Source organism: Callithrix jacchus, chromosome 7 (assembly GCF_049354715.1).
Source record: "Callithrix jacchus isolate 240 chromosome 7, calJac240_pri, whole genome shotgun sequence".
NCBI classification, from domain to species: Eukaryota; Metazoa; Chordata; class Mammalia; order Primates; family Cebidae; genus Callithrix; species Callithrix jacchus.
Genome location: NC_133508.1, coordinates 49,892,350 through 49,918,347, shown reverse-complemented (window position 1 = coordinate 49,918,347; position 25,998 = coordinate 49,892,350). Strand labels below are relative to the sequence as shown.

General features: G+C 50.4%; 1 protein-coding gene across 1 annotated transcript; it reads right to left on the bottom strand.

Annotated features, from left to right (window-relative positions):
- Positions 1-7,182: 7,182 nt before the first annotated feature.
- MIIP (migration and invasion inhibitory protein) lies at positions 7,183-18,093 on the bottom strand. Its single transcript, XM_003733343.7, is given in 11 exon segments — positions 7,183-7,473; positions 7,476-7,508; positions 7,828-7,962; positions 9,370-9,466; positions 9,605-9,734; positions 10,204-10,268; positions 10,350-10,458; positions 14,916-15,000; positions 15,387-15,734; positions 15,986-16,181; positions 18,046-18,093. Coding segments are annotated over 10 exon segments (1,170 nt in total). The 5' UTR covers positions 16,100-16,181; positions 18,046-18,093; the 3' UTR covers positions 7,183-7,419.
- Between the last annotated feature and the right edge of the window lie 7,905 nt (positions 18,094-25,998).

Sequence of the window (25,998 nt, the reverse complement as noted above, 5' to 3'; positions counted from 1 at the left end):
AGCTCCTGCCTTTTCTCACATCCTTAGCTGACTGTCTCCAGCATGGCCAGGTCCCAGAAGACAAACTTCAGGCCAGGGCCAGGGCCATGTTTCCAAGCTGTGGTGCAGGCAATGGAGGAGTCAGATCTTAGTTATGTTTGTTTGTTTGTTTGTTTTTTGAGACAGAGTCTCACTCTGTCACCCAGGCCGAAGTGCAGTGGTGTGATCTCAGCTCACTGCAACTTCCACCTCCTGGGTTCAAGCAATTCTCTGCCTCAGCCTCCCGAGTAGCTGGGATTACAGGTGTGCACCACCATGCCCAGCTAATTTTTGTATTTTTAGGAGAGACAGGGCATGTGTTCACCATCTTGGCCAGGCTGAACTCCTGACCTGATGATCCACCTGCCTCAGTATCCCAACATGCTAGGATTACAGGCATGAGCCACCACACTTGGCCTTTGTTCTTATTTCTTAAAGGACCAACACAAGACACCAGTTGTGGGAGAAGTAGGTGATCTTGCCTTTTTCCTTTGGGATTTATAGTACATGCTCAGAAGGCACACACAAAAAGAAAAGAACGCTATTAATTTGGGAGAGGGGATGCATGTAAGGTGTTTCAGGAGTGTGCCCAACTACCAGGGTCCTTACATGCAGAGAAATGAAAGCATGTGTCCAGACACCTTCACAAGACAGGTAAGAAACCAGGCTAGAGGGAAGAGTCAAATCCTGGAACACAGTGTAGCCAGTATTTTCGAAAAAGCAGAAAACAAAAGCATTTCAATGAAGGAAAACAATGCCATCTCTGTTTTCAGGAGTCTTTGGTTCTTACAGGGGAGAGATCTTAGGAAATGCATCTCACCATTAGTTAATTGATACTACTCAGGGGCCACCGGACACAGTGGCTCACGCCTGTAATCCCAGCACTTTGGCAGGCCAAGGCGGGCGGATCACAAGGTCAGGAGATCAAGACCATCCTGGCTAATACAGTGAAACCCTGTCTCTACTATACATACAAAACATTAGTTGGGCATGGTGGCACATGCCTGTAGTCCCAGCTACTTGGGAGGCTGAGGCAGGAGAATCACTTGAACTCGGGAGGCAGAGGTTGTAGTGAGCCAAGATCATGCCACTGCACTGCAGCCCGGATGACAGCAAGACTCCATCTCAAAAAAAAAAAAAAAATGCTATTCAGGGGCCTTGAAGAAGAGCAGGGAGGCAAGCTGTGTGATGGCAGGGGCAGATCTGAGAACCCAGAGGTTCAGGGAGGACCTCTTGAAAAAAGAGACTCTCAAGCTGAGACATACATGGATGGGGCAAGGGTGGGCAACAACACGAGCATCCAGAGTGACCCCAAGTTGCAGGGGTGAAGGGCCCCGGAGAATTAAGAATTGCTTGCAAATGTCTGGGAGGGTAGTGGGTGTAAGGGTTATTTCTCTAGTAAGGTTTATTGCCAAGTTTAAAATGAGGAAACTGAGGCCAGCACAAGAAAATTAAATGCCAATTTATTTAACTCCTGGATGAGGTTCCGTGGTCCCGGGGAAAGGGGCCAGAGAAGTTGTGCCTGACTTCTCTCAGGCATGGGGTTTTATAGGGAGGGAAGGCATTCTGATTTGCTGTGGAGAAACAGGACATGGACGGGGCGAGCTGCTATTAGTAGGTAGGTGGGATTTCCAGTGAGCAGGCTGTGCTATTGGGCAGGTTTTGGCAGAGCTTCTTTTAAATTTTGGCAGGGTTTTCTAACGGCTGGCTAGGTGCTGAGTGCAGAGTTTAGTGTTGAGTGCAGATTCTGGTGTGGAGTACAGAAATGGGTGTTGGTGCTGAGTGAAGGTTCTGGTGTGGAGTGCAGATTCTGGTGTGGAGTGCAGAGGTGGGCATGTGTTGAGTGCAGATTCTGGTGACGTGATTTTCAGGCATGGAGAGGGATGGGTGTGTCTGAGCTCCCGGTGAGGCTACCGGCCTTACAGTGGGGACATTCACAAAACAGAATTGTGTGGGTGTGGGAGAGGTGGAAGACATGGCCACTGCCCTAGGGGCCTCCTGTGAGAAATTGACCACCACCTGCGGAGGTCTGGCCTGCAGACCCTGACAACAATGATGAATGAATGCACTCTCACACCATTAGGGTGATTCAAGTGGGCTAGGTATGGTCTTTGGCTGCTTTCAGAGAACAAAATGTAACCAATCGACCAAAACACCCTGTCCTTCCACACATTTATTCATAACAGAGGCTCTAGGTTAACACACCTGTGGATATTTAACATGGCTAAAAGAATTGTTTTACAACTGATAAAAGCTTTAGGCTCCTGGCCCAGAGTAAACACTACTAAGGGGTAATTCCCCTTTGATCTCCCCTTGAGAGGACCATCCAGCACAAAGTTTACATGACTAAACAGTTAGAGACAAAGGGATGTGGGGTAAACAGACTTAGACTGGGAAAGCCCCTTATCGTCCCTCTTTTCCCTAAGGTGGACCTGAGGCCTTTGGCCTGTCCCAGTAAAACCTTTCAGCCTTTCAAAAGGTTTGAGACTAATCTATAACTTTCCCTAACATTTATTTAATATTTTGCCAGCCACCCCGAGTGAATCTCAACACTCCTGCCTTGGACTTCTTGGAAATTCTTGGGTAATTCTTCAGAATTCTTGGGAATTCTTCGTAATTCTTGGGGCCCCTTCAACTTGAATAAGCCTGTATCCTATGCTGAATCAGTCCTAAGAAGCGACTGGAGAGGCAGTCCCAGGCCCATGGCTTTCTCAAGCACGTCCCTGCAGTTCTCAGGAGACCAGGGACAGGGGCTCATGCCTGCGATCCCAGTACTATGGGAAGTCAAGGAGGGTGGATCACTTGAGGCCAGGAGTTAGAGACCAGCCTGGCCAACATGGCGAAACCCCTTCTCTACTAAAAATACAAAAATTAGCCAGGCATTAGTGGCAGGTGCCTGTATTCCCAGCTACTTGGGAGGCTGAAGCATGAGAATCATTTGAACCCATGAGGCGGATGTTGTAGTGAGCCAAGATTGCACCACTGCACTCTAGACTGAGCAATACACTCTGTCTCAAATATTAAAAAGAAAAAAAGCTCTCAGGCAACCAGATCTGAACCTGATTGGTTCAGGCTGTGGTCTTCCTATCCCTGCCAATTGCTCCAGATGGCCCCAAGGAGGCTGCCTTCTGAAGAAACAGCCAGGGGCGGGCAGAGCACAGAGGTCAGTTCATGGGAAGATGGGAGTTATTTGGTGCCACACAAAGAGGGTCATTCAAGCTATGGCATCAGTTTTCATTCAGTGCAGCATCTGGAGACTTTGGGCTGTGATTCTTGTGCATAGAACTGACTGGAAGCAAGTGGGAAGTCTAAAGTTTCAAAAGAACTGCTTTTCCAGAGAAACCACTCACCCTGATGCATTACAGGCCCCATGGCAGCGTTCCAGCCTGGATGATGGGAAAGAAGTATTTCTCGCTCTCTTTTTTTTTTTTTTTTTTTTTTTTTCAACTATACACAGGAGTGGGAGCATTTCTCTCTGGGTTAGGCTGTTGCTGTTATGGACTTCTGTTACACACGGCTGAACCTATAAGCCGATCTTAGCTTTGTAGATTTTGTAACTTTTTTTTTTTTTGAGACAGAGTCTTGCTCTGTCCCCCAGGCTTCAGGGCAGTGGCACTAACTCGGCTCACTGCAACCTCCGCCTCCTGGGTTCCAGCGATTCTCATGCCTCAGCCTCCCAAGTAGCTGGGATTACAGGCATGCATCACCACGTCTGGCTAATTTTTGTATCTTTAGTGGAGATGGGGTTTCACCATGTTTGCCTTGGCCTCCCAAACTGCTGGGATTACAGGTGTGAGCCACAGCATCTGACCTAAATTTTGTAACTTTATAATTTTTATTTTTATTTTTGAGACGACATTTCGCTCTTGTTGCCCAGGCTAGAGTGCAGTGGCACAATCTCGGCTCACTGCAACCTCCACCTCTTGGGTTCCAGGGTGATTCTCCTGCGTCAGCCTCCCAAGTAGCTGGGATTACAGGCATGCACCACCACACCCAGCTAATTTTGTATTTTTAGTAGAGAGTTTCTCCATGTTGATCAGGCTGGTCTCAAACTCCTGATCTCAAATGATCCACCCACCCCAGCCTCCCAAAGTGCTGAGATTACGGGTGTGAGCCACAGCACCTAACTTTTTTTTATTTTTGTTTTTTGAGATGGAGTCTCGCTCTGTTGCCCAGACTGGAGGGCAGTGGCACAATCCCAGCTCACTGCAACCTCCGCCTCTCGGGTTCAAGCCATTCTCCTGCCTCAGCCTCCTGAGTAACTGGGATTACAGGCAGGCATCACCATGCCCACTTTTTGTATTTTTAGTAGAGACTAGGTTTCGCCATGTTGGCCAGGCTGGTCAAGAACTCCTGACCTCAAGTGGTCCTCCGCCTCAGCCTCCCAAAGTGCTGGGATTACAGGCATGTGCCACCGAACCCAGTCTAAGTTTGTAACTTTTGTTTGACAGAATAGTCTTCTGGATTTTCTTCTCCCTCTGGCTAAAGAATTTCGAAAGAAACCACTGACTCCTACAGGTTCTCTGACTTAAAATAAAATTACACATGGAACAACAACAAAGCAGAACCAACTAAAATATGGGACAGAGGACTTGACTTCTCCACAGACGGTACACAAACAGGCTGGGTGCAGTGGCTTGCGCCTGTAATCCCAACATTTTGGGAGGCTCAGGTAGGAACAGCCTGAGGCCTGGACAACATAGCAAGACCCTGTCTCTATTAAAAATAAAGAAAGATGTATTACTGAACTTAAAAGTTTAAAAAAAGACTATTAATAATTTTAAAATATATATATATGAATGACCAATAAGCACATTAAAAGACACACAGACACAGGGAGGGGGACACCGGACACAGGGAGGGGAATATCACACACTGGGGCCTGTCGGGGGGCAGGGGGCTAGAGGAGGGAGAGCAGGGGGTGGGGGGATAGGGGAGGGAGAGCAGGGGGCGGGGGTATAGGGGAGGAATAGCATTAGGAGAAATACCTAATGTAGATGACAGGGTGACGGATGCAGCAATTCATCATGGCACATATATATCTATGTAACAAACCTGCACATTCTGCACATGTACCCCAGAACTTAAAGTATAATTAAAAAAAAAAAATTAGGCCGGGCGCAGTGGCTCATGCGTATAATCCCAGCACTCTGGGAGGCCGAGGTGGGCGGATCATGAGGTCAGTTGGAGACCAGCCTGACCAACATGGAGAAACCCCATCTCTACTAAGAATACAAAAAGTTAGCTGGGCATGGTGGCACATGCCTGTAATCTCAGCTACTCGGGAGGCTGACGCATGAGAATTACTTGAACCTAGAAGGCAGAGGTTGCAGTGAGCCGATATCATGCCATTATACTCCAGCCTGGGCAAGAAGAGCAAAACTCTGTCTCAAAGAAAATAATAATAAAAAATTAAAAATAAATAAATAATAAGATGCTCAACTTAGGCAGGGCATGGTGGCTCACACCTGTAATCCCAGCACTTTGGGAGGCCGAGGGGGGGGGAGGATCACCTGAAATTGGGAGTTCAAGACCAGCCTGACCAACATGGAGAAACCCCATCTCTACTAAAATACACAAAATTAGCTGGGCATGGTGATGCATGCCTGTAATCCCAGCTACTCGGGAGGCTGAGGCAGGAGAATAGATTGAACCCGGAGGTAGAGGTTTTGGTGAGCCAAGATCATGCCATTGTTTCCAGCCTGTGCAACAAGAGCAAAATTTTGTCTCTTTTAAAAAAAAAGAAAGACATTCAACTTCACTAATCCTTAGGAAAATGCAAATAAAAAACACAATGAGATACACTTCACATTCATTAGGATGCCTACTATGGCTGGGCATGGTGGCGCATGCCTGTAATCCAAGCACTATGGAGGCCAAGTCGGGTGGATCACCTGAGGTCAGGAGTTCAAGACCAGCCTGATAAACACAGTGAAATCCCGTCTTTAAAAAAAAAGGATGGCTACTATGGAAAACCCAGAAAATTGCAAATGTTGTTGAGGATGAGGAAAAACTGGAACCCCTGTGCATCCCTGGTAGGAAAGTAAAACAATATAGCAGCTCCTCAAAAAATTAAAAACAGAATTATTGGCCAGGGTGGTAGGTCACGCCGGTCATCCCAGCACTTTAGGAGGCTGAGACGGGTGGATTGCTTGAGCTCAGGGGTTCCACACCAGCCTGGGCAACACGGTGAAACCCCTTCTACACAAAAAATACATAAAAAATTAGCCAGGCATGGAGGCATGTACCTCTAGTCCCAGCTATCTAGGGGGCTGAGGCAAGAGAATCACGTGAGCTTAAGAGGTTAAGGCTGCAGTGAGCCAAGATGGCACCGCACTCCAGCCTGGGTGACAGAGTGAGATCCTGTCTCAAACATAAAATACCATAAAATTTCCTTCTGATCCGGCAATTCCACTTCTGGGTATATACCCAAAAGAATTGAAAGTAGGGACTCCAAGAGACTTTGTTTCTCCAGAGAGAGGGAAAGGTTTTTATGGCTTCATAAACTCCAGGAAAAAGCCCCAGGAAAGCATAGCCCCGTTCCATCTCTAAGCCGAGAAACCTTGGAGAAAGCTCATGCCTTGTTTCCACATTTTTCCATTTATAAAAACAGGAATTTCATATTATGCAACCAGCACATACAAGAGATGAATGAAAGACAGGGCACTGACTACTCATCCCCGACTGGACATCTGGGCTGTCTGCTAACCTTGCCTCTGAATCACTGTCCAGCCCTCAGTTTCCTCATTTGTCCCTGCTGGGATTCTGAATGCCCCACGGCTCCCAGGGCTGAACTAGAGATGGGAGTGGAGGAGCCACATGACCTCAGGGACTTCTAGAGAGCTCCTCTATCAGTGGATCCCGGTTCTGGGACCAGGAAGGAGAGAGCTCAGTCACTCAACATGACCCACAGCTTCAGTGGAGGCCCTCGCTGAAATGACTTTTTAGTAACCTTGAGCCTGTCTTGGGGACCATCTGGTGGAAGCCATTACCCAGAGCTGGGGATTTGTAGAAGGAGCCACCCTTATGGTGACAGACACACACTGCCCAGCCCCGGTAGTCACAATTTCTTCCTCCCGCAAGTGCCAGGAGGGCAGGCTGAGAGGCCAGAGTGCCTTCTGGGACCCAAGGGCGTTAGCAGAACAGATCCAGCACACAGGGGACTTGAGCTGCAGAGCACTGAGTTTTATTTACAAACTTCTACAGAATTCCCTCACCCTCTACCTCAGGGTCCTCCCTCTCTGGACCCCAGGCAGCAGACAAGCCTGAGCCCACCGACCAGCCCAACCTAGGACAGCGGGGTCTGAGCTGGTGGACACGGGCTTCCATCTCCTGGGTGTGCCTGCCAGAGGGGACAGGCTGGAGGCGGTGGGAATGCTGTCCTCCTCCAGGGGTCAGTCCTTAGGGCTTCTGCCATGGGACATGGGGCCGAGAGACCTGAAGCACTGACCAGATCTGGGAGGTGGGGGCGGCACCTGCTTTGGCAAGGCCTGGATGGGGGATGGGGAAGTCTCAGGGGGCCACTTGAAAGGGACAGGTCATCCCCAGTTCCAGCCCCATTCCCTCCTGGATCTTGCAGTCAGGGTGGCATTCCTGGGTGGAGCAAGGCAGGCAACAGGGAGTGGAGGAGTTCCAAGGGATGGCTGGAGTCAGGGCCGGGGGGGCTGGGCCCCTGCAGAGAGACACTCCCAGACTCCATCCTCCCCACCCCAACCTTACCCCCCAGGGGGCTCTGTAGTCCCCAGGCCTGCTCCAAGCTCTCTGTCCCTCTGGGGGGCACCCCAGGATAGGATGCGATCTGGATCATACCAGGCAAAAAGGGCTGGTGCCTGTCAGCTTCTGGTGCTGGGCCTCAGTGGAGACAGACGACCTGAGGTCCAGGCTCTTGGGGGCAGAGCTTTTCTCGGACTTTGGAGGGAGAATGTCCCAGCCCAGCAGGCAGTGCTGTGGAAAGCAAGGGGTTAAAGGTGCCTGGCCTGGGGCAGGCTCGCTCCACCCCCCACCCCCCCCACCCCCCCACCCGCACTGGGCACACCCCCATCAGGGAGGGACTGTGCCCTCCCATTAGGAAGGAGGCCCCACCAGGTCAGGGCCTGTGTCTATCCACAAGATTACCCCATGCCTCCCCCACCAATTTTTTTTTTTTTTTTTTTTTGAGACAAGTCTCACTCTGTTACGCAGGCTGGAGTGCAGTGATGTGATCTTGGCTCACTGCAACTTCCGCCTCCCAGGTTCAAGCGATTCTCCTACCAAGGCCATATGCCACCAAGGCTGGATAATTTTTTTGTATTTTTAGTAAAGATGGGGTTTCACTATATTAGCCAGGATGGTCTCAATCTCCTGACCTTGTGATCTACCCGCCTCAGCCTCCCAAAGTGGTGGGATTACAGGTGTGAGTCACTGTGCCTAGCCCAGTCCTCCCTTTTCTTATCCCTGCAGATCCAGCCATCCCTGGAGCGCCGAGAGCTGAAATGGGCAGATAGGACAGTGACAGTGACACTCACAGGGCGCTTCCTGCTGTGGGCTTTCCTCTAAGCGCCTGAATGGATTACTTCACTCAACAGCCCCAGCTTGCAGCCAACATCCCTAAGGATGGCGCAGTTATGTCCATCTTAGGGACCAGCAAACTGGCTTTCCTCTGCATCCTTCTCCTCCTCTGACCCCGGCTGCGCCACCCTCAATTTAGGAGTGGGGTGGAGGAGAGTTGCTCCCCGCACCTCAGCCTCCCAAGTAGCTGAGACTACAGGCATGCACCACTACACCGGCTAATTTTTGTATTTTTATTAGAGACAGGGTTTCACCATGTTACCCAGTCTGGTCTTGAACTCCTAACCTCAAGTGATCCACCCGCCTCGGCCTCCCAAAGTGCTGGGTATGAGCCATCTCACCAGGCCTAGAAAAAAACATCTATACGGGAGGCACTCCAGAAGCACAGAGACCTAGGTTTGAATCCTAGCTCTTCCACCAAGGCACCTCCCCCTCTGCTTCGGTCTCCTCACCTGCAGGGTGGGGGTATGGCAGTGCCTGCATTCCTGGCTGCTGTGGGGGCTCCATGAGATAAGCCCCCTAAGGACTGTGCCTGCAGCACACAAGAGCCCAATAAACAGGCCCGTTCATGTCATGCCACCCTGCAGCCAGATCACCCTGGAAGCCCCAGGTACATGGAGTGGGGGGGGTCCTACCTCCCTCAGAGAACAGGTGTGGGTGATGGAAGAGGCCCAGCCTGTGATCCAGAAACTTGGGTGTTCACCCCTGCTGAGCCCAGCCTTGCTTTGTGACCCTCCCTGGGGATCTGGGCCAGTCTGGGCCAGCCCTGCCCTCATCGCCATCCAGCCCCACGAGGCTGCTCACCTGGGGCAGGGCCAGGGTGTCCGAGGCATCGAAGCTCTTCCGCCGGTGGATGCGGTACCGGTGCGGGGGGTCCAGGATCGACATGGGGATGCTTACCCTGCATGGGGGTGCAGTGGGGGACCCCTGAGGAGCCTCCCGGTGGTTGGGAGGTCACGCCCAGGCCCATCTTTACTCCTCTCAAAACCAGTAGTTCAGGCTCTGCCCCTCCAGGTGTCCTAAGGCTCTGGCCACTCACCTGACCTGCGCCGGCTGCGCCAGGGTCCCAGAGCCCCGCTGGTCCCGTGGTATCCTGCAGAGGCGGCAGGGGGTGCCAGGATCCACAGACACTGGGAACAGGCGCCGGTTGACACGGTAACAGTACACACCTGCGAGGCCCACAAGAAGCTGCAGCTCCCCCTGAGTCAGGAACCCAGGTCCCCAGGCCCCATGTTGCTCACAGCAGCCACCAACCACACAGGGGCCAATCCCTCAGGGAAGCAAGTGAGGCCATTTCCTCCTAACCCCTTTCCTCCCAGAGCCTGGGGCCATGCCCTAAGGGGAGGAAAGGGACATCCTCCCGGGGCTCTCAGGAGCTGGGCTGGAGCCCCACCAACTCAGGGGCTGCTGGGGAGGGTGGGATGGGGCCATACAGGGCAGCCCCTAATTTGCAGCCCAGACCTTAGCTCACCCCACCCCTACCAGGGCTTGGCCAACCTGTCCAGCCCAAAGGCCTCCCTCTCTGAGTCTCAACACCTCAGAGGCCTCCCCAGGCCCCAAACCTCAAATGGGACTGCTCTGGGCAGGGGAGGCCAGGGCAGCTCCAGGCTGGGCTACTGCCTGAGGGCCTGCACTCACATTCATGGTCTTCCTCCACACTGCTGCGGCTGCCGCTGCTCTCATTCGGGCCTAGGAACTGGGGTCTGAGAGGGCGAAGGGGATGAGCAGGCTGGGGGATGGATCCGCTCTGCCACCCTCGCCCACCCTCGTCCGGCCCTGCTCACTCAGGGTGGCTGCCGATACACTCCTCCTTGTTGGTTTCCCGAAACTCCTGCAGCTTCGAGAAGAAGTCCTCGGGCTGGCTTAAGATGGAAGAGCGGGTGTCCAGAGACCCTGGAGTTTTGTTATTGAGAAAACAGGCAGTCACCGGAAGCAAATGTGGGCTAAAGGTAGAAATGTAGCATCGGATGAGAAATAACAGACTGCGACTTTACACTGACTGGATGTGAGCCTTTGGTAAGATTCTCTCCCTGGGCCTCAGCCTTCCCATCTGTGAATGAGAATCATGGTGGTGCCTACCTAACAAGCTTATTGTGAAGGGCAGAGGAGTCAGCCCCTGAGTTGGTGGGGCTCCAGCCCAGCTCCTGAGAGCCCCGGGAGGATGTCCCTTTCCTTCCCTTAGGGCATGGCCCCAGGCTCTGGGAGGAAAGGGGTTAGGAGGAATAAGGAGCACAGCTGTGAGCGGTGCCGGGTGCAGTGAGCATGAGACACAACCAGTTCCCAGAATATTCCTGCATGTTCAGGTTCGTGGGGAGCGGCAGGATGAGGATGCGGGACAGAGAGGGAGAGGATCACAGGAAGCAAACCCTGGAGGAGCCAGGAGCAGAGAGGTGGAGCACACAAGAGCAGCGCCAGGGCCCAGATGGCAGCCTGGATGCTCACCTCGGGAAAGGTGGGGGAGCAAAGCGCATGGACCAAGAGCAGGCATCGGGACAGGCGCCCGCATTTTCCCAGAACCAGGAAGGAGGGCAGTGAGCTGAGAGTTCAAGAAGTCCTCAAGGGCAGGGCCTGTGTCCCTGCCACCACTTGCTCCCAGCAACTCCACAGTGCACCTGTCTTTGCTTTTTGAGACGGAATCTTGCTTTGTTGCCCAGGCTGGAGTGTGGTGGCGTGATCTCTACTCACTGCAACCTCCGTTTCCTGGGTTAAAATGATTCTCCTGCCTCAGCCACCTGAGTAGCCTGGAATTATAGGTGCCTGCCACCACACCCAGGTATTTTTTGTATTTTTAGTAGAGACAGGGTTTCGCCATGATGGCCAGGCTGGTCTCCAACTCCTGACCTCAAGTGATTCACCCATCTTGGCCTCCCAAAGTGCTGGGATTACAGGTGTGAGCCACCATCCCTGGCATGGCCTCCTTTCTGCTCCTGCCATGCCTATGGCCTTATATACCTGAGGCATATTAATCCCAGCACTTTGGGAGGTTGAGGCTGGTGGATCACCTGAGGTCAGGAGTTCAAGACCAGCCTGGCAAACCTGGTTAAACCCGTCTCTACTAAAAATACAAAAATTAGCCAAGCATGGTGGTGCACACCTGTAATCCCAGCTACTTGGGAGGCCGAGGAAGGAAAATCGCTTGAACCAAGGCAACAGAAGTTGCAGTGAGCAGAGATCATACCACTGGACTCGAGTCTGGGCAAGAGAGCAAGACTCCATCTCAAAAAAAAAGGAGGCCACGAGGCTGGAAGAAAGAAAGACAGGAGGTTACATCATGGGGCCAGCAGAGGCCAGATCATGCCTCGTAAGTCTAGATAGGGATTCTGGATTTTACAGTAGGTGCTGGGAAAAGCCCATGGCAAGGTTTGAACAGGGGAGTGACCACAATCTGAATCCCATGTTTAAAAATTCCTTCTGGCTGCTATGTCAAAAATAATAGTGCACACCTGAGTCCCCAGCAGCATCATTCACAACAGCCAAGAGATGGAAACCATTCAAGTGTCCATCCATGGATGAATGGATAAACAACATGTGTTATCTCCACACAACGGAATATCACTCAACCTTAAAAAGGAAGGGAATTCACGCCTGTAATCCCACCAGTGTGGGAGGCTGAGGTGGGCGGATCACAAGGTCAGGGGTTCAAGACCAGCCTGACCAACATGGTGAAAGCCCATCTCTACTTAAAAATACAAAAATTAGCCAGGCCTGGTGGCACGCACCTGTAATCCCAGCTACTTGGGAGGCTGAGGCAGGAGAATTGCTTCAACCTGGGAAGCAGAGGTTGCGGTGAGCCGAGGGCACGCCATTGCCCTCCAGCCTGGGCAACACAGCAAGACTCCATCTCAAAAAAACAAAAAACAAAAAGGGAATTCTGGGCCAGGCATGGCAGCTTATGTTTGTAATTCCAGCACTTTGGGCAGCCGAGGCAGGTGGACCACCAGAGGTCAGGAGTTCAAGACCAGCCTGGCCAACATGGTGAAACCCCAACTCTACTAAAAATACAAAAATTAGCCAGGTGTGATTGTGGGTACCTGCAGGTGCCAGTAATCCCAGCTACTTGGGAGGCTGAGGCAGGAAAATCGCTTGAACCTGGCAGATGGAGGTTGCAGTGAGCTGAGATCGTGACATTGCACTCCAGCCTGGGCAACAAGAGTGAAACTCTGTCTTAAAAAAAAAAAGAAGGGAGTTCTGGACAGCTACAACAGCTCACACTTGTAATCCCAGCACTTTGGGAGCCTGAGGCAGGAGGATAATTTGAGTGCAGGAGTTTGAGACCAGACTGGCCAACATAGCGAAACCCCATTTCTACTAAAAATGCAAAAATTAGCCGGGCTTGGTGGTGCACACCTGTAACCCCAGCTACTCGGAAGGCTGAGGCACAAGAATCACTCGAACCTAGGAGATGGAGGTTGCAGTGAGCCGAGATTGCACCACTGCCCTCCAGCCTGGGCGATACAGTGCGACTCTGTCTCAGACCAAAAAAAGAAAAAAAAAAAAGGGAAGGGAATTCTGACACACACTACAACATGAATAAACCTTGAGGCCATTATGTGACATAAAATAAGCCAATCACAAAAGAGCTAATACTGTGATTTCACTTATATGAGGTCACTAGGGGAGTCAAATTCATAGGGACAGAGAGTAGAACGGTGACGGTCCAGGGCTGGAGGGTGGGGGAACGGGAGTAATTATTTAATGGGGAGAGAAGTCTTTGGGAAGATGAAAAAGTTCTGGAGGTGGATGTTGGTGATAACAGCTCAACACTGTGGATATACTTGATGCTGCTAAACGGTACACCTACAAAATGCTACAGTGGTAAATTTTATGTTATGTGTTTTCTCTCTCTCTCTCTCTCACACACACACACACACACACACACACACACACACAGAAGAAAGGGACAGCGATGGGACATAGGCCAGGGGGAAACCGGCCAGAAGGCAGCTGAGGTTGCTGTTGGGGACAACTGGGCAGTAACGTGAAAAGAGCTGGCAGAGGCCTGGCACATAACAAATGCTCAAACATACAACAGCTCAGACTCATTCACTCACTCAACAGATGCACCGTCTCTGTGCCTGAGACTGAGAGAGCAGACATGGCTCAGAAGGTGCCTGAGGCTGAGAGAGCAGACATGGCGCAGAAGGTGCTCAGAGGCTGGTATGAAGGTAGTGAGTTATTTGAAATTGATGGCTCACAGTCAGCAACATACCAAACTCGTTGTTCTATTCTTTCCCCTGTCTCACTACTGTTCTTGTCTCCTTTTCTTTTTTTTTGAAACAGAGCCTTGCTCTGTCACCCAGACTGGAGTGCAATGGCACGATCTTGGCTCACTGCAACCTCTGCCTCCCGGGTTCAAGAGATTTCTCCTGCCTCAGCCTCCCAAATAGCTGGGACTACAGGCACCCACCACCATGCCCAGCTAATTTTTTTTATTTTTAGTGAAGATGGAGTTTTACCATGTTGGTCAGGTTGGTCTTGAACTCTTGACCTCATGATCCACCCATCTCAGCCTCCCAAAGTGCTAGGATTACAGGCTTAAGCCACTGCACCCAGACTGTCTTGTCTTAAAAAAAAAAAAAAAAAAAAAAGGCCAGGCATGGTGGCTCACGCTTGTAACCCCAGCACTTTGGAAGGCCAAGGCAGGTGGGTTACCTGACGTTAGAAGTTCAAAAGCAGCCTGGCCAACATGGTAAAACCCCAACTCTACCAAAAATACAAAAATTAGCTGGGCATGGTGGCACACATCTATAATCCCAGCTACTTGGGAGGCTGAGGCAGGAGAATAGCTTGAACCCAGGAGGTGGAGGTTGCAGTGAGCTGAAATTACACCATTGCACTCCAGCCTAGGTGACAAGAGCAGAACTCCATCTCAAAATAAATAAATAAATAAATAGTTAAAAAAAAAAAAAAAAAAGAAGGTGGCTGTGGGGGATGGTGGCTCAGTCCTGTAATCCCAGCACTTTGGGATGCCAAGGTAGGTGGATTACTTGAGCTCAGTAGTTCAAGACCAGCCTGGCCAACATGGTGAAACCCTGCCTCTACTAAATATACAAAAAATTTGCCAGGCCTGGTGGTGGTTGCCTACAATCCCAGCTACTCAGGAGGCTGAGGCACGAGAATCACTTGAACCTGGGAGGTGGAGGTTGCCATGAGCCGAGATCGCACCACTGCACTCCAGCAGTGACTCTGTCTCAAAGAAAAACAAAAACTGAAGGTGCTCCCCAAGGAGGGTGGCACCGTCAGAGAAACAAGAAGCAGCATGGGTGGTGGCTGAGACAGGAGCAGAGAGGCGCCCAGGCCACCACCTCCATTCCCAGGCAAAGTGTGTGCAGGGCGGCAGCAGGCCTTACCTGCAATCCAGTCATAGCCCAGGTACGGCCGGAGGCGCCAGCTCCTCTCAGGCACTGCAGACTCCTCAGAGAAGGTCACTCTGGGCTGAGGAGGGAGGCACAGAGGGACAAGGGCTAAGCCAGGAGGCTGGCCCAGGGAAAGCCACACCTCAAGGGACAGAGACTAGGTCTTAACTTATACCCTGACTTGGAGCCCAGGGCTCAGCCAAGGGCACAAGAGCAGAGGGAAATGTCTGGCCCCACTTTATGTGTGACTGTGAACAAAGCCTGGCCTCTTCTCAAAGTGCTGTCTGAAACACTCAACAGCTACCACTTAAGAGAGCATTTAGGCTGAGCTGGACCCAACTCACAGCACCTCCCAGGAGCCACTTACCTGGCAAGGAGGCTGCCCTCATGCACATGTTTCAGATAGGGAAACTGAGGCAGCCCAGGGAAGCTCCCATCAGCAGATGTCCCACTCTCCCACATTACCTCAGACAGCTTGCTCTGTTGACCCAGGATGGACCTTAGGGTCTGTGCCTCCTGGGGCCCCGGATCACCCAGCCCCACTGAGGGCTCTGGGTCCCTCAGGCTTGAGGTGCTCAGCGAGGGTGCTGAGTGGGGTCTCAGTCGGCCGTGGGGCTCCTGATGCTGGCACTTGGCAGGTGGGAGAGAGGCCACTCTTGAGCTGGCCACTTCACAGGGGTCCTCTCGGCAGGCATCTGGTGGGCGCCACACAGGGCACTGGCCCCGTGAGCAGGAGGTGCTCAAGGAAGTTGAGGATGTCTCTGGGGTCGATGGAGTCTCTGAGTTGTAGCTGCTGCTAGATTCTGGGCTTGACTGGAGAGAGGGGCTGGGTCACCCAGAAGCGGCTGCCAGAGCCTATCCCCCGGGCCTGCGCCAGGCACCAAGGCCTGCATCATCATCCTGCTCCAGCCTCAGCAGTGACCAGGCTAGTCTCTTCCCTCCCAGCCCTCAGTGTCTCATCATCAGTAAAATGGGTGTGTTGGACAAGATGAACCTGGAAGCCTGGATGTCGGCCTGAGGGTCAGGGAGCCCCTTCCTCTGGGGTTCCCAAGGTGGGCACGAACCTCTGAGGCTGCCTTGGCCACTGACTGCCGTACAGCATCCTGCCCCGCCCACAGCTGCCTCAGAAGCTCCAGGTTGAGCAGCCGCAGCTGTGCCAGGTCCTCAGCCTCCACCATCCTGGGCCTCCTGTAGCAGGTGTCACTGGCCCCTGGGCCACAGGATGGCCTCAAGGCTGGGTTCTAGGCCCAGCTCTTCTACCTGAAGTCAAGAGAGCAGGACACAGGGCTCAGTAGGGTGCCCTGTGGTGCCAGACACCCCCATTCGACAGTCATCAACTGTACTGCCTCAGGCAAGTCACTGAACCTCTCTGTGCTTCAGTTTCCTCATCTGCTAGACAATAACAATAGCTACCTCATACGATTGTTGTTAGAATTAAAGAAAGCATGTTAAGCCTGGGCAACATAGTAAGACCCCTATCTCTACAAAAAAAATTTTTTTTTTAATTAGCTGGGTGTAGTGGCACTTGCCTGTGGCCCCAGCTACTAAGGAGGATTGCTTTAGCCTAGGAGGCCCAGGCTGCAATGAGTCATGGTGGCATCACTACACTCCAGTCTGGGTGACAGAGCAAGTCTGTCTCAAAAAATTAAAAAAAAAAAAAAAATATATATATATGTATATATATATTTTTTGTATATATATATATATATAAAATATATATATATATATATTATATATATATAAAATATATACAAAAAACAGGCCGGGCACAGTGGCTCATGCCTGTAATCTCAGCACTCTGGGAGGACGAAGCAGGTGGATCACTCGAGGTCAGGAGTTTGAGAAAAGCCTGGACAACATGGCAAGACCCCACTGCTACCAAAAATACAAAAATTAGCTGGGTGTGGTGGTGCATGCCTGTAATCCCAGCTACCTGGGAGCCTGAGGCAGGAGTATTGCTTGAACCCGGGAGGTGAAGGTTGCAGTGAGCCGAGATCGCACCACTGCACTCCAGCCTGGGCAACAGGATAAGACTCCATTAAAAAAAAAAAAAATTAGCTAGGCGTGGTGGTGGGCAACTGTAATCCCAACTACTCAGGAGGCTGAAGCAGGAGAAATCCCATGAACCTGGAAGATGGAGGCTGCAGTGAGCAGAGATCATACTATTGCACTCCAGCCTGGGTGATAGACTAAGACTGTCCACACACACACAATACAAAAAACAACACAATTAGTACCATGCTTACAGTGGTACATAGTATGCATTCAATAAACGCCTATTGTTACCAAAATGGCCAGGGCCAGGGCATGTTGCCTTTTTCTCGGCTCACTGCAACCTCTGCTTCCTGGGCAGTGGTTTGGACAAGACTGCTTTATAACTGGTGAATCCAATACTAATCAGGCTTCAAAAGGGATTCTTCCCCCTTTCCTGCCTTCCCTTTCTCCTTCACTTTCTTTTTACATATGAAGAAACCAAAGTTCAGGGAAGTTAAGCAACTTGCCCCAAGTCACACAGCTAGCAAGAGGCAAGATCTGAACCAAAATCTGACTCCAGGGTCCATGAGTCCAGGTTTCTTGGGAAGCCTTTCCGCCTCCTCCTCCTCCCAGCCCTTGCCCCCCACCTCTAGGGATCCTCAGGATTGAGTGCAAGGTCTGGAGCAGAGAGAAGCAGACTACCTTGGAACCTCTCCACACGTATATGACCCTGCAGGGCTGGGCGGCATGGAGGTGCAGTCATGGGGGACCAACTGCTTGATCTGCAAGACGAGGATCCCAGCCCCCACCCCTAACTGGCCAAATGGCTCTGGGCCACACCCCTGTAGTCAGAGGGTCGCCGTTTTCTCACGGGGTCAAAGGGCACAGCTGGCCTGCCCTCCCCTGGCCCCGGCCACGCTTTGGAAAGGGAAACGCTGAACAGAGACAACGGGAAAGCGACACTCCAGAAACATCGGGGCTGCAGAAGTAATGTAGGCCAAGCGGGCAGACGCCGAGGCGGGACCCCAGCAGAGACAGACGCAGCCTCTCCTTCTTTTCCACTGCGACCCCGGAGATCCCCACGGGAATGCACGTGGGGCCTCCGGTCTAGCCCTTCTGCCCCGCCCCAGTCCCGCCGCTCCGCACTCACCGCGCAGAAGTCCTCCGCCCGCGCCACAGCAGCCGCAGCTGCTGAAACAGCTCCCAGTCGCTGGAACAGCTCCCAGTCGCCGGCTGGGGGGCGGGGCTTCCGTCTACCGTCCTGATTGGTCAGACATGGGGCGGGGCCGGGAGGCCCCGCGAGCGTTACTCGGCTATCAGACGCGGCAGTTTCAACGTGGGGGCGGGGACAATGGCGGAACTGCACAACCGATTGGTCAATATTCGAGGCCGGTCCGGAAGTCGATTCCCGGAATGGGACGGGCCCCGGAAGGGCGGTCTCCGATTGGTCAGGCACGGGCCTGAGATACGCGGCGTTCGGCAGTGGCAGTTTCAGACCGGCTCCGAGGCCGGGGCTCGGCGCAGGTGGCAATCTGGAGTTGCGGGGCGGGTGGGGCAGGCGGCGGGCGACCCATTGTTTCATACTTTCATTCAGGTTGTTCTTTGTGCCAGAATATAAGGACTATACAGTAGACAAGAAAATGTAGTGTGGGGGCCGGCGTCTGTAATCCCAGCTACTAGGGAGGCTGAGGCAGGAGAATCCCTGGAACTTAGCTACTAGGGAGGCAGAGATTGCAGTGAGCTGAGATCGCGCTACTGCACTCCAGCCTGGGTGACAGGGCAAGACTCCGTCTCAAAAAAGAAAAAAAGATATCCAGCCTGGGCAACATGGCAAAACCCGTCTCTATAACAAATGAGCCAGGCACGTGCCTGTAGTCCCAGCTACTCAGGAGGCTGAGATGGGAGGATCACCTGAGCCCAGAAAGCCGAGGCTGCAGTGAGCTGAGATTGCACTACTGCACTCCAGCCTGAATGACAGAGAACCCCTATCTCAATTAAATAGTTAATTAATTAAAAAAACAAAGTGTAGTATTGGCGTCCAGGTAGACGAATGATCAATGCAACAGAATAGAAGTGTTGGGCCGCCTGCGGTGGCTCACGCCTGTAATCCCAGCACTTTGGGAGGCCGAGGCGGTTGGATCACAAGGTCAGGCATTCGAGACCAGCCTGGCCAACATAGTGAAACCCCGTCTCTACTAAAAATACAAAATATTAACCGGGCGTGGTGGCTCACACCTGTAATTTCAGCACTTTGGGAGGCCAAAACAGGTGGATCACCTGAAGTCGAGTTTAAGACCAACCTGGCCAACATGGTGAAACCCCGTCTCTACTAAAAATGCAAAAATTAGCTGGGCATGTTGGTGTGCGCCTGTTGGCTACTTGGGAGGCTGAGGCAGGAAAATGGCTTGAACCCAGGAAGCAGAGGTTGCCATGAGCGGAGATCGCACCACTGCACTCCAGCCTGCGCAACAGAGCAGAACTCTGCCTCAAGAAAAAGAGGGAAAGAAAGAGAGAGAGGGAGAGAGGGAGGGAAAGAAAGAGAGAAAGAAAGACCAAGAGAAAATCTTCATGACCTTGAAAGAAGAAGAAAAAGAAAGAAAGGAAAGAAAAGGAAAGAGGAAAGGAAGAGAGAGAGAAAGGAAAGAAAGAAAAAAGACGAAAGACTAAGAGAAAATCTTCATGACCTTGGATCAAGCAAAAATTTTCTGGAGTGACAACAAAAGCATCCATAAAAGAAAAAATTGATAAATTGGATTTGATCAAAATTAGTAACTTCTGTTCTTTGAAATACATAGTTTTTGTTTTTTTGTTTTGAGACAGAGTTTTGCATTTGTTGCCAGGCTGGGGTGCAGTGGTGCAATCTCCGCTCACCAAAACCTCTGCCTCCTAGGTTCAAGCGATTCTCCTGCCTCAGCCTCCCGAGTAGCTGGGATTATAGGCATGCGCACCACACTCAGCTAAATTTGTATTTTTAGTGGAGACAGGGTTGGTCAGGCTGGTCTTGAACTCTTGACCTCAGGTGATCTGCCCACCTCAGCCTCCCAAAGTGCTGGGTTTACAGGCGTGGGCTACTGTGCCTGGCCTAAAGACACTGTTAAGAATGAAGAGCCGAATGTGAAAACACCGGGCACCAAGCTAGCAGGAAGCCCTCTGACAAGAAGGTGGCTGATCCTTGGCAGAAATGCATGGATTATGCAGTACCTGTAGCAAAATGAGCTGGAGAGGTAATTTGTGATGCTCTAAAAAATGAAATGAATGTTATGCCTAAAAGTTCTCCAGTTGATTTGGTAACTGCTATGGACCAAAGAGTTGAAGAAATGCTTCTCTCTTCCATAAAATAAAAGTATCCATCTCAGTTTCTTTGATGAGGAATCTGTGACAGCTGGGGAAAAAAGATGTCTTAACTGACAGTCCCACGGGACCATTGACCCTATTGATGGGACAACTAACTTTGGTTTTTTGTCTTTGTTTTTGTTTGTTTCTTTCGAGATGAGTTTCACTCTTGTTGCCCAGGCTGGAGTACAATGGCGCAATCTCAATTCATCGCAACCTCTGCCTCCCAGGTTCAAGCAATTCTGCCTCAGCCTCCCAAGTAGCTGGGCTTACAGGCACACACCAACATGCCCAGCTAATTTTTGCATTTTTAGTAGAGATGGGGTTTCACCATGTTGGCCAGGCTGGTCTTGAACTCCTGACCTCAGATGATCTGCCTGCCTCGGCCTCCCAAAGTGCTGGGATTACAGGCATGAGCCACTTCGCCCAGCGGGACAACTTTGTATATAGATTTCCTTTTGTAGTTGTTTCAATTAGCTTTGATATAAATAAAAAGATATAATTTGGAGTGGTTTACATTTGTATGGAAGATAAGCTGTACACTGCCAGGAAAGGAAAAAGTGCCTTTTGTAATGGTCCAAAACTACAGGTTTCACAAGAAGATATTACCAAATCACCCTTGGTGACTGAGTCGGACTCTTCCAGAACACCAGAGACTGTTAAGAATTGTTCTTTCCTCACAGCCGTGGTGGTTCGTGCCTGTAATCCCAGCCCTTTGGGAGGCCGGGGCTGGCAGATCACTTGAGGTCAGGAGTTCAAGACCAGCCTGGCCAACATGGAGAAGCCCTGTCTCTACCAAAAAAAAAAAACAAACAAAATTGTTCTAATATGGAAAAGCTTTTTTTTTTTTTCATTCCTGTTCATGGGATCCGGGGTGTTGGAACAGCAGCTATTAATATGTGCCTTGTGACAACTGGAGGAGCAGATGCATTTTATGAAATGGGAATTCACTGCTGAGATATTGCAGGAGCTGGCATTACTGTTACTGAAGCTGGTGGCGTGCTAATGGATGTTACAGGTGGACCATTTGATGTCACTAAGAGTAATTGCTGCAAATAATATTAACGGAAAGGATAGCCAAAGAAATTCAGGTAGTAGCTTTTTTTTTTTTTTTTTTGAGACAAGAGTTTCACTCTTGCTACCCAGGCTGGAGTGCAATGGCGCGATCTCGGCTCACCGCAATCTCCGCCTCCTGGTTTCAGGCAATTCTCCTGCCTCAGCCTCCTGAGTAGCTGGGATTACAGGCACGCGCCACCATGCCCAGCTAATTTTTTTTGTATTTTTAGTAGAGACGGGGTTTCACCATGTTGACCAGGATGGTCTCAATCTGCTGACCTCGTGATCCACCCGCCTCGGCCTCCCAAAGTGCTGGGATTACAGGCATGAGCCACCGCGCCCGGCCCCTCAGTTAGTAGCTTTCCAACGAGGAGATGAGGATTAATTACAGCAGCTTCAGAGTCAATCCCAGTTGCTCTTCCACAGATTTGCTGACTCACTGATGGCAATGTTTCAGAAGTATGATATGCTTGGTTTAAATTCTCTTTGTCTCGTTCCATTAAAAAAAATGAAAAGACAAACCACAAATTGGAGAAAATATTTGCAAATCATGTATCAAATAATTTGTATACAGATGACATAAAGAGCTCTCAAAACTCATAAAACAGCCCAGTTTTTAAATGGGCAAAAGAATTGAACAGACATTTCACCAATGGAGAAATACAGATGGCAAATAAACACATGAAAAGATGGTCGAACATCATAAAAATATACTGAGGTCCTGGTGTGGTGGCTCACACCTGTAATCCCCAGCACTTTGGGAGGCTAAGGCAGGCAAATCACCTGAGGTCAGGAGTTTGAGACCAGCCTGACCAACATGGAGAAACCCCATCTCTACCAAAAAAAAAAAAAAATCTACTAAGGCTTGTCAGAGACTCCATACAGAGTCCTTACCCACCACAAATGCCTCTAGCTACAGCTTCCATCCATCTGCCTTTCTAAGTTTTCTCTTGCTCTGGGATCCATTCACTGGGCAAATATAAATCAAACCCACAATGAGATACCACTACATATGGTGTGTAAAATTAAAGATTCACTATAAGTGGGCGCAGTGGCTCATGCCTGTAATCCTAGCACTTTGGGAGGCTGAGGCGGGCAGATCACTTGAAGTCAGGAGTTCGAAACCAGCCTGGGCCAACATGGTGAAACCCTGTCTCTAGTAAAAACACAAAAATATTAGCCAGGCATGGTGGCACATGCCTGTAATTCCAGCTACTCAGGAGCGGAGGCAGGAGAATATTTTGAACTTGGGAGGCAGAGGTTGCAGTGAGCCGAGATTGCGCCATTGCACTCCAGCCTGGACGAGAGCAAAACTCCGTCTCAAAACAAATTTATTTTAAAGGACCAAGGTGCTAATAAATGCTACACCATGGATAGATGAATGATTCCATTTATATAAAATGTCTAGAACAGGCAAATATATAGAGACAGAGTGGTCCCCGGCTCTGGGGGTGACAACAGGGGTTTACTGCAAATGGGCACAAGCACCCTTTTTGGGGTGATAGAAATGTTCTAAAATTGGGTTGTGGTGATGGCTGCACACCATCAGTAAAGTGAATTAGACACTTAAAATGAGTGACTTTTATGGTATGTAAATTATACCTCAATAAAGATTTTTTCAGCCAGGTGCAGTAGCGAGCACCTGTAATCTTAGCTTCTTGAGAGGCTGAGGAGGGAGGATTGCTTGAGCCCAGAAGTTCGAGGCTGCAGTGAGCTGTGAGTGTATCACTGCACTCCAGCAGCCTGGGCAACAGAGAACCTGTCTTTTAAAGAAAAAACAAGAAAACAAAATATGATCACCTTCCATCACCTCCATCACAACTGCCCCAGGCCAAGGCACCATCCTGTCCTGCTTGGAATGTTCTGGTTGCCTTCTTTTTTGTTTTGAGACGGAGTTTCGCTGTTGTTACCCAGGCTGGAGTGCAATGGTGCGATTTCGGCTCACCGCAACCTCCGCCTCCTGGGTTCAAGCAATTCTCCTGCCTCAGCCTCCCGAGTAGCTGGGACTACAGGCGCGTGCCACCATGCCCGGGTAATTTTTGTATTTTTAGTAGAGATGGGGTTTCACCTTGTTGACCAGGATGGTCTCGATCTCTTGACCTCATGATCCACCCTCCTCAGCCTCCCAAAGTGCTGGGATTATAGGCATGAGCCACCGCGCCCAGCCCTGGTTGCCTTCTAACTGGTCTCCTTGCTTCTACTTTTCCTCTCTGTAATCTACTGTCACACAGCAGCAAGGACCCTACCGAAATGTAAATCAGGCCAGGCGTGGTGGCTCATGCCTGTAATCCCAGCACTTTTGGAGGCCAAGGTGGACAGATCACAAGGGCAGGAGTTCAAGACCAGCCTGACCAACATGGTGAAACTCCATCTCTACTAAAAATACAAAAATTAGCCGGGTATGCTGGCACTCGCCTGTAATCCCAGCCACTCAGAAGGCTAAGGCAGGAGAATCGCTTGAACCCGGGAGGTGGAGGTTGCAGTGAGTCGAGATTCTGCCAGCCTAGGAAACAAAATGAGACTCTGTCTCAAACAAATAAATAAACAAAAATAAAATGTAAGTCAGCTCATGTTAGTCCTCTGCTCAAAATTCTCCAATGATACCTCCCTCACTCACAGAAAACACCAAAGCCCTTATGGTGGCCCGAAAGCCCCCAGGGCTGCTGCCAGTTCTTTTCACAGCTTCTCTCCTACCACTCTCCACCTCCCTCACTGTACTTGGCCACACTAGTCTCATTTTGTTCCTTGAAGACATTGGGCGTGCTCCCACCTCAGGGCCTTTGCAAATGCTGTTCCCTCTGCCTGGAAAACCCCACCCGGACATCCCATTACTTCATCCCCCATGGTCTTCATTTAAGTCTTTCTTCAAATGCCATCTTCTCAGTGAGAACTGCCCTGAACACACTATTGTCACATTTTCCTCCATGGCCCTTCTCTTCTGACCCACTGTGTGTCTTTAGCCTGATTTAAAAATTCTGCCTATTGTCTGCCTTCTCTGATGAGCTCATAACCTCCAGAGGCAGATTTTTCTTTTTCTTTTAAGAAAGATTCTTGCTCTGTTGCCCAGGCTGGAGTGTAGTGGCAGGATCTCTGCTCACTGCAACCTCCACCTCCTGGGTTTAAGCAATTCTCCCACCTCAGCCTCCCTAGTAGCTGGGATTACAGGTACACGCCACCAACCCCAGCTAATTTTCCTATTTTTAGTAGAGATGAGTTTTCAACATGTTGGCCAGCCTGGTCTTGAACTCCGTATCTCAAGTGATCCACCCACCTCGGCCTCCTAAAGTACTGGGATTACAGGTATGAACCACCACTCCTGGCTCAGAGTCAGATTTTTATTCACCTTAGTCACTGCTGTATCTCCAATGCCTAGAACTGTGCTTAGGCACATGACAGGCATGCAAATATTTTGCTGAATTAATGAACTTCCTCATTTGAGGAAATTAGGAAAAATAGACCGTTGGATATGGGATTAGGGTTCATGCATATGAATGTCTGACACAGCTAAATTCTCAAAAATGTTGGCTGTTCTATGGCCAGGCACAGTGGCTCATGCCTGTAATCCCCGCACTTTGGGAGGCCGAGGTGGGTGAATCATGAGGTCAGGAGTTCGAGACCAGCCTGGCCATCATGGTGAAAACCCATCTCTACTAAAAATACAAAAAATTAGCTGGGTGTGGTGGCAGGCACCTGTAATCCCAGTTACTCAGGAGGGTGAGGCAGAATTGCTTGAACCCAGGAAGCAGAGGTTTCAGCGAGCCGAGATCTTGCCACTGCATTCCACCCCGGGGAAGCCGTGTGAGACTCCATCTCAAAAAAATTATTAAAAAAAAAGCGCAGGAATGAAGCTGGCCTTGACTGCGATTAACTAAGCAGCCTTTGCATAAGGCAAGAAGACCCTTTTTCAAACGATGGCTCATCACCCAGGATAATGGTGGTGTGAACAACTTAGTGGGTTGTACATAAGTCGTTAACGACAGAAACGACTTGTTTTGTGTATTGCAAAAAAAAAAAAAGGTAATGATTTAAAATATTTTATTACATGAGAAAGCCTTTGGCTGCTGCCTTGGAACAGCCACAAGATGGCAAGGATGGGTGGGGATAAGTCAGGAGCAGGAACCTGAATCTGGGCTGATGGTTGTGATGGAAGTGAGGAAACTGGGGAGGGTCAATAGGCCTGGAAGACAGCATGTGACAGATGAGGTGCAGCAAGTGTGACAGCAAACAAGGGTGATGCCCAAGTGTGTGGCCTAGGAATCTGGAAGGATTGCTATCAGCTGAGCCATGGCCTCTGCAGGCAAGCAGGGCAGACAGTGGGCGGCATCAGAGCTGTGGGAACAGCTATAGGGATGGGGAAACTGACTAGCCACCCCTGTATCTACTCCTGAAGACCCTTAAAAAAAAAAAAAAAGAAAAACAGTCGCAACCAAATTCTCAGAAGGCAAAGCAGGATGGAAGAGTGAGTCATTTACTTTTTAGTGAAAAATGGTCTGGAGTTACAGAGAAATCTGTTAAGAAATCAGTCTCGATTTCCTGATCCTTAAAGATCAGTTACACCATTTGTTCTTTTGAAAGTATCTAATTCCTTCCAAGAATAAGGAGGCAGATTATAGTGGGAACTTCCCCTGAAGTGAAGGTCACTTGAGAAGACAGCTGGTCATGTCAAAGAGGAGTCTGTACAAGAACAGTAACCCAAAAAGACAGGGAGCTCACA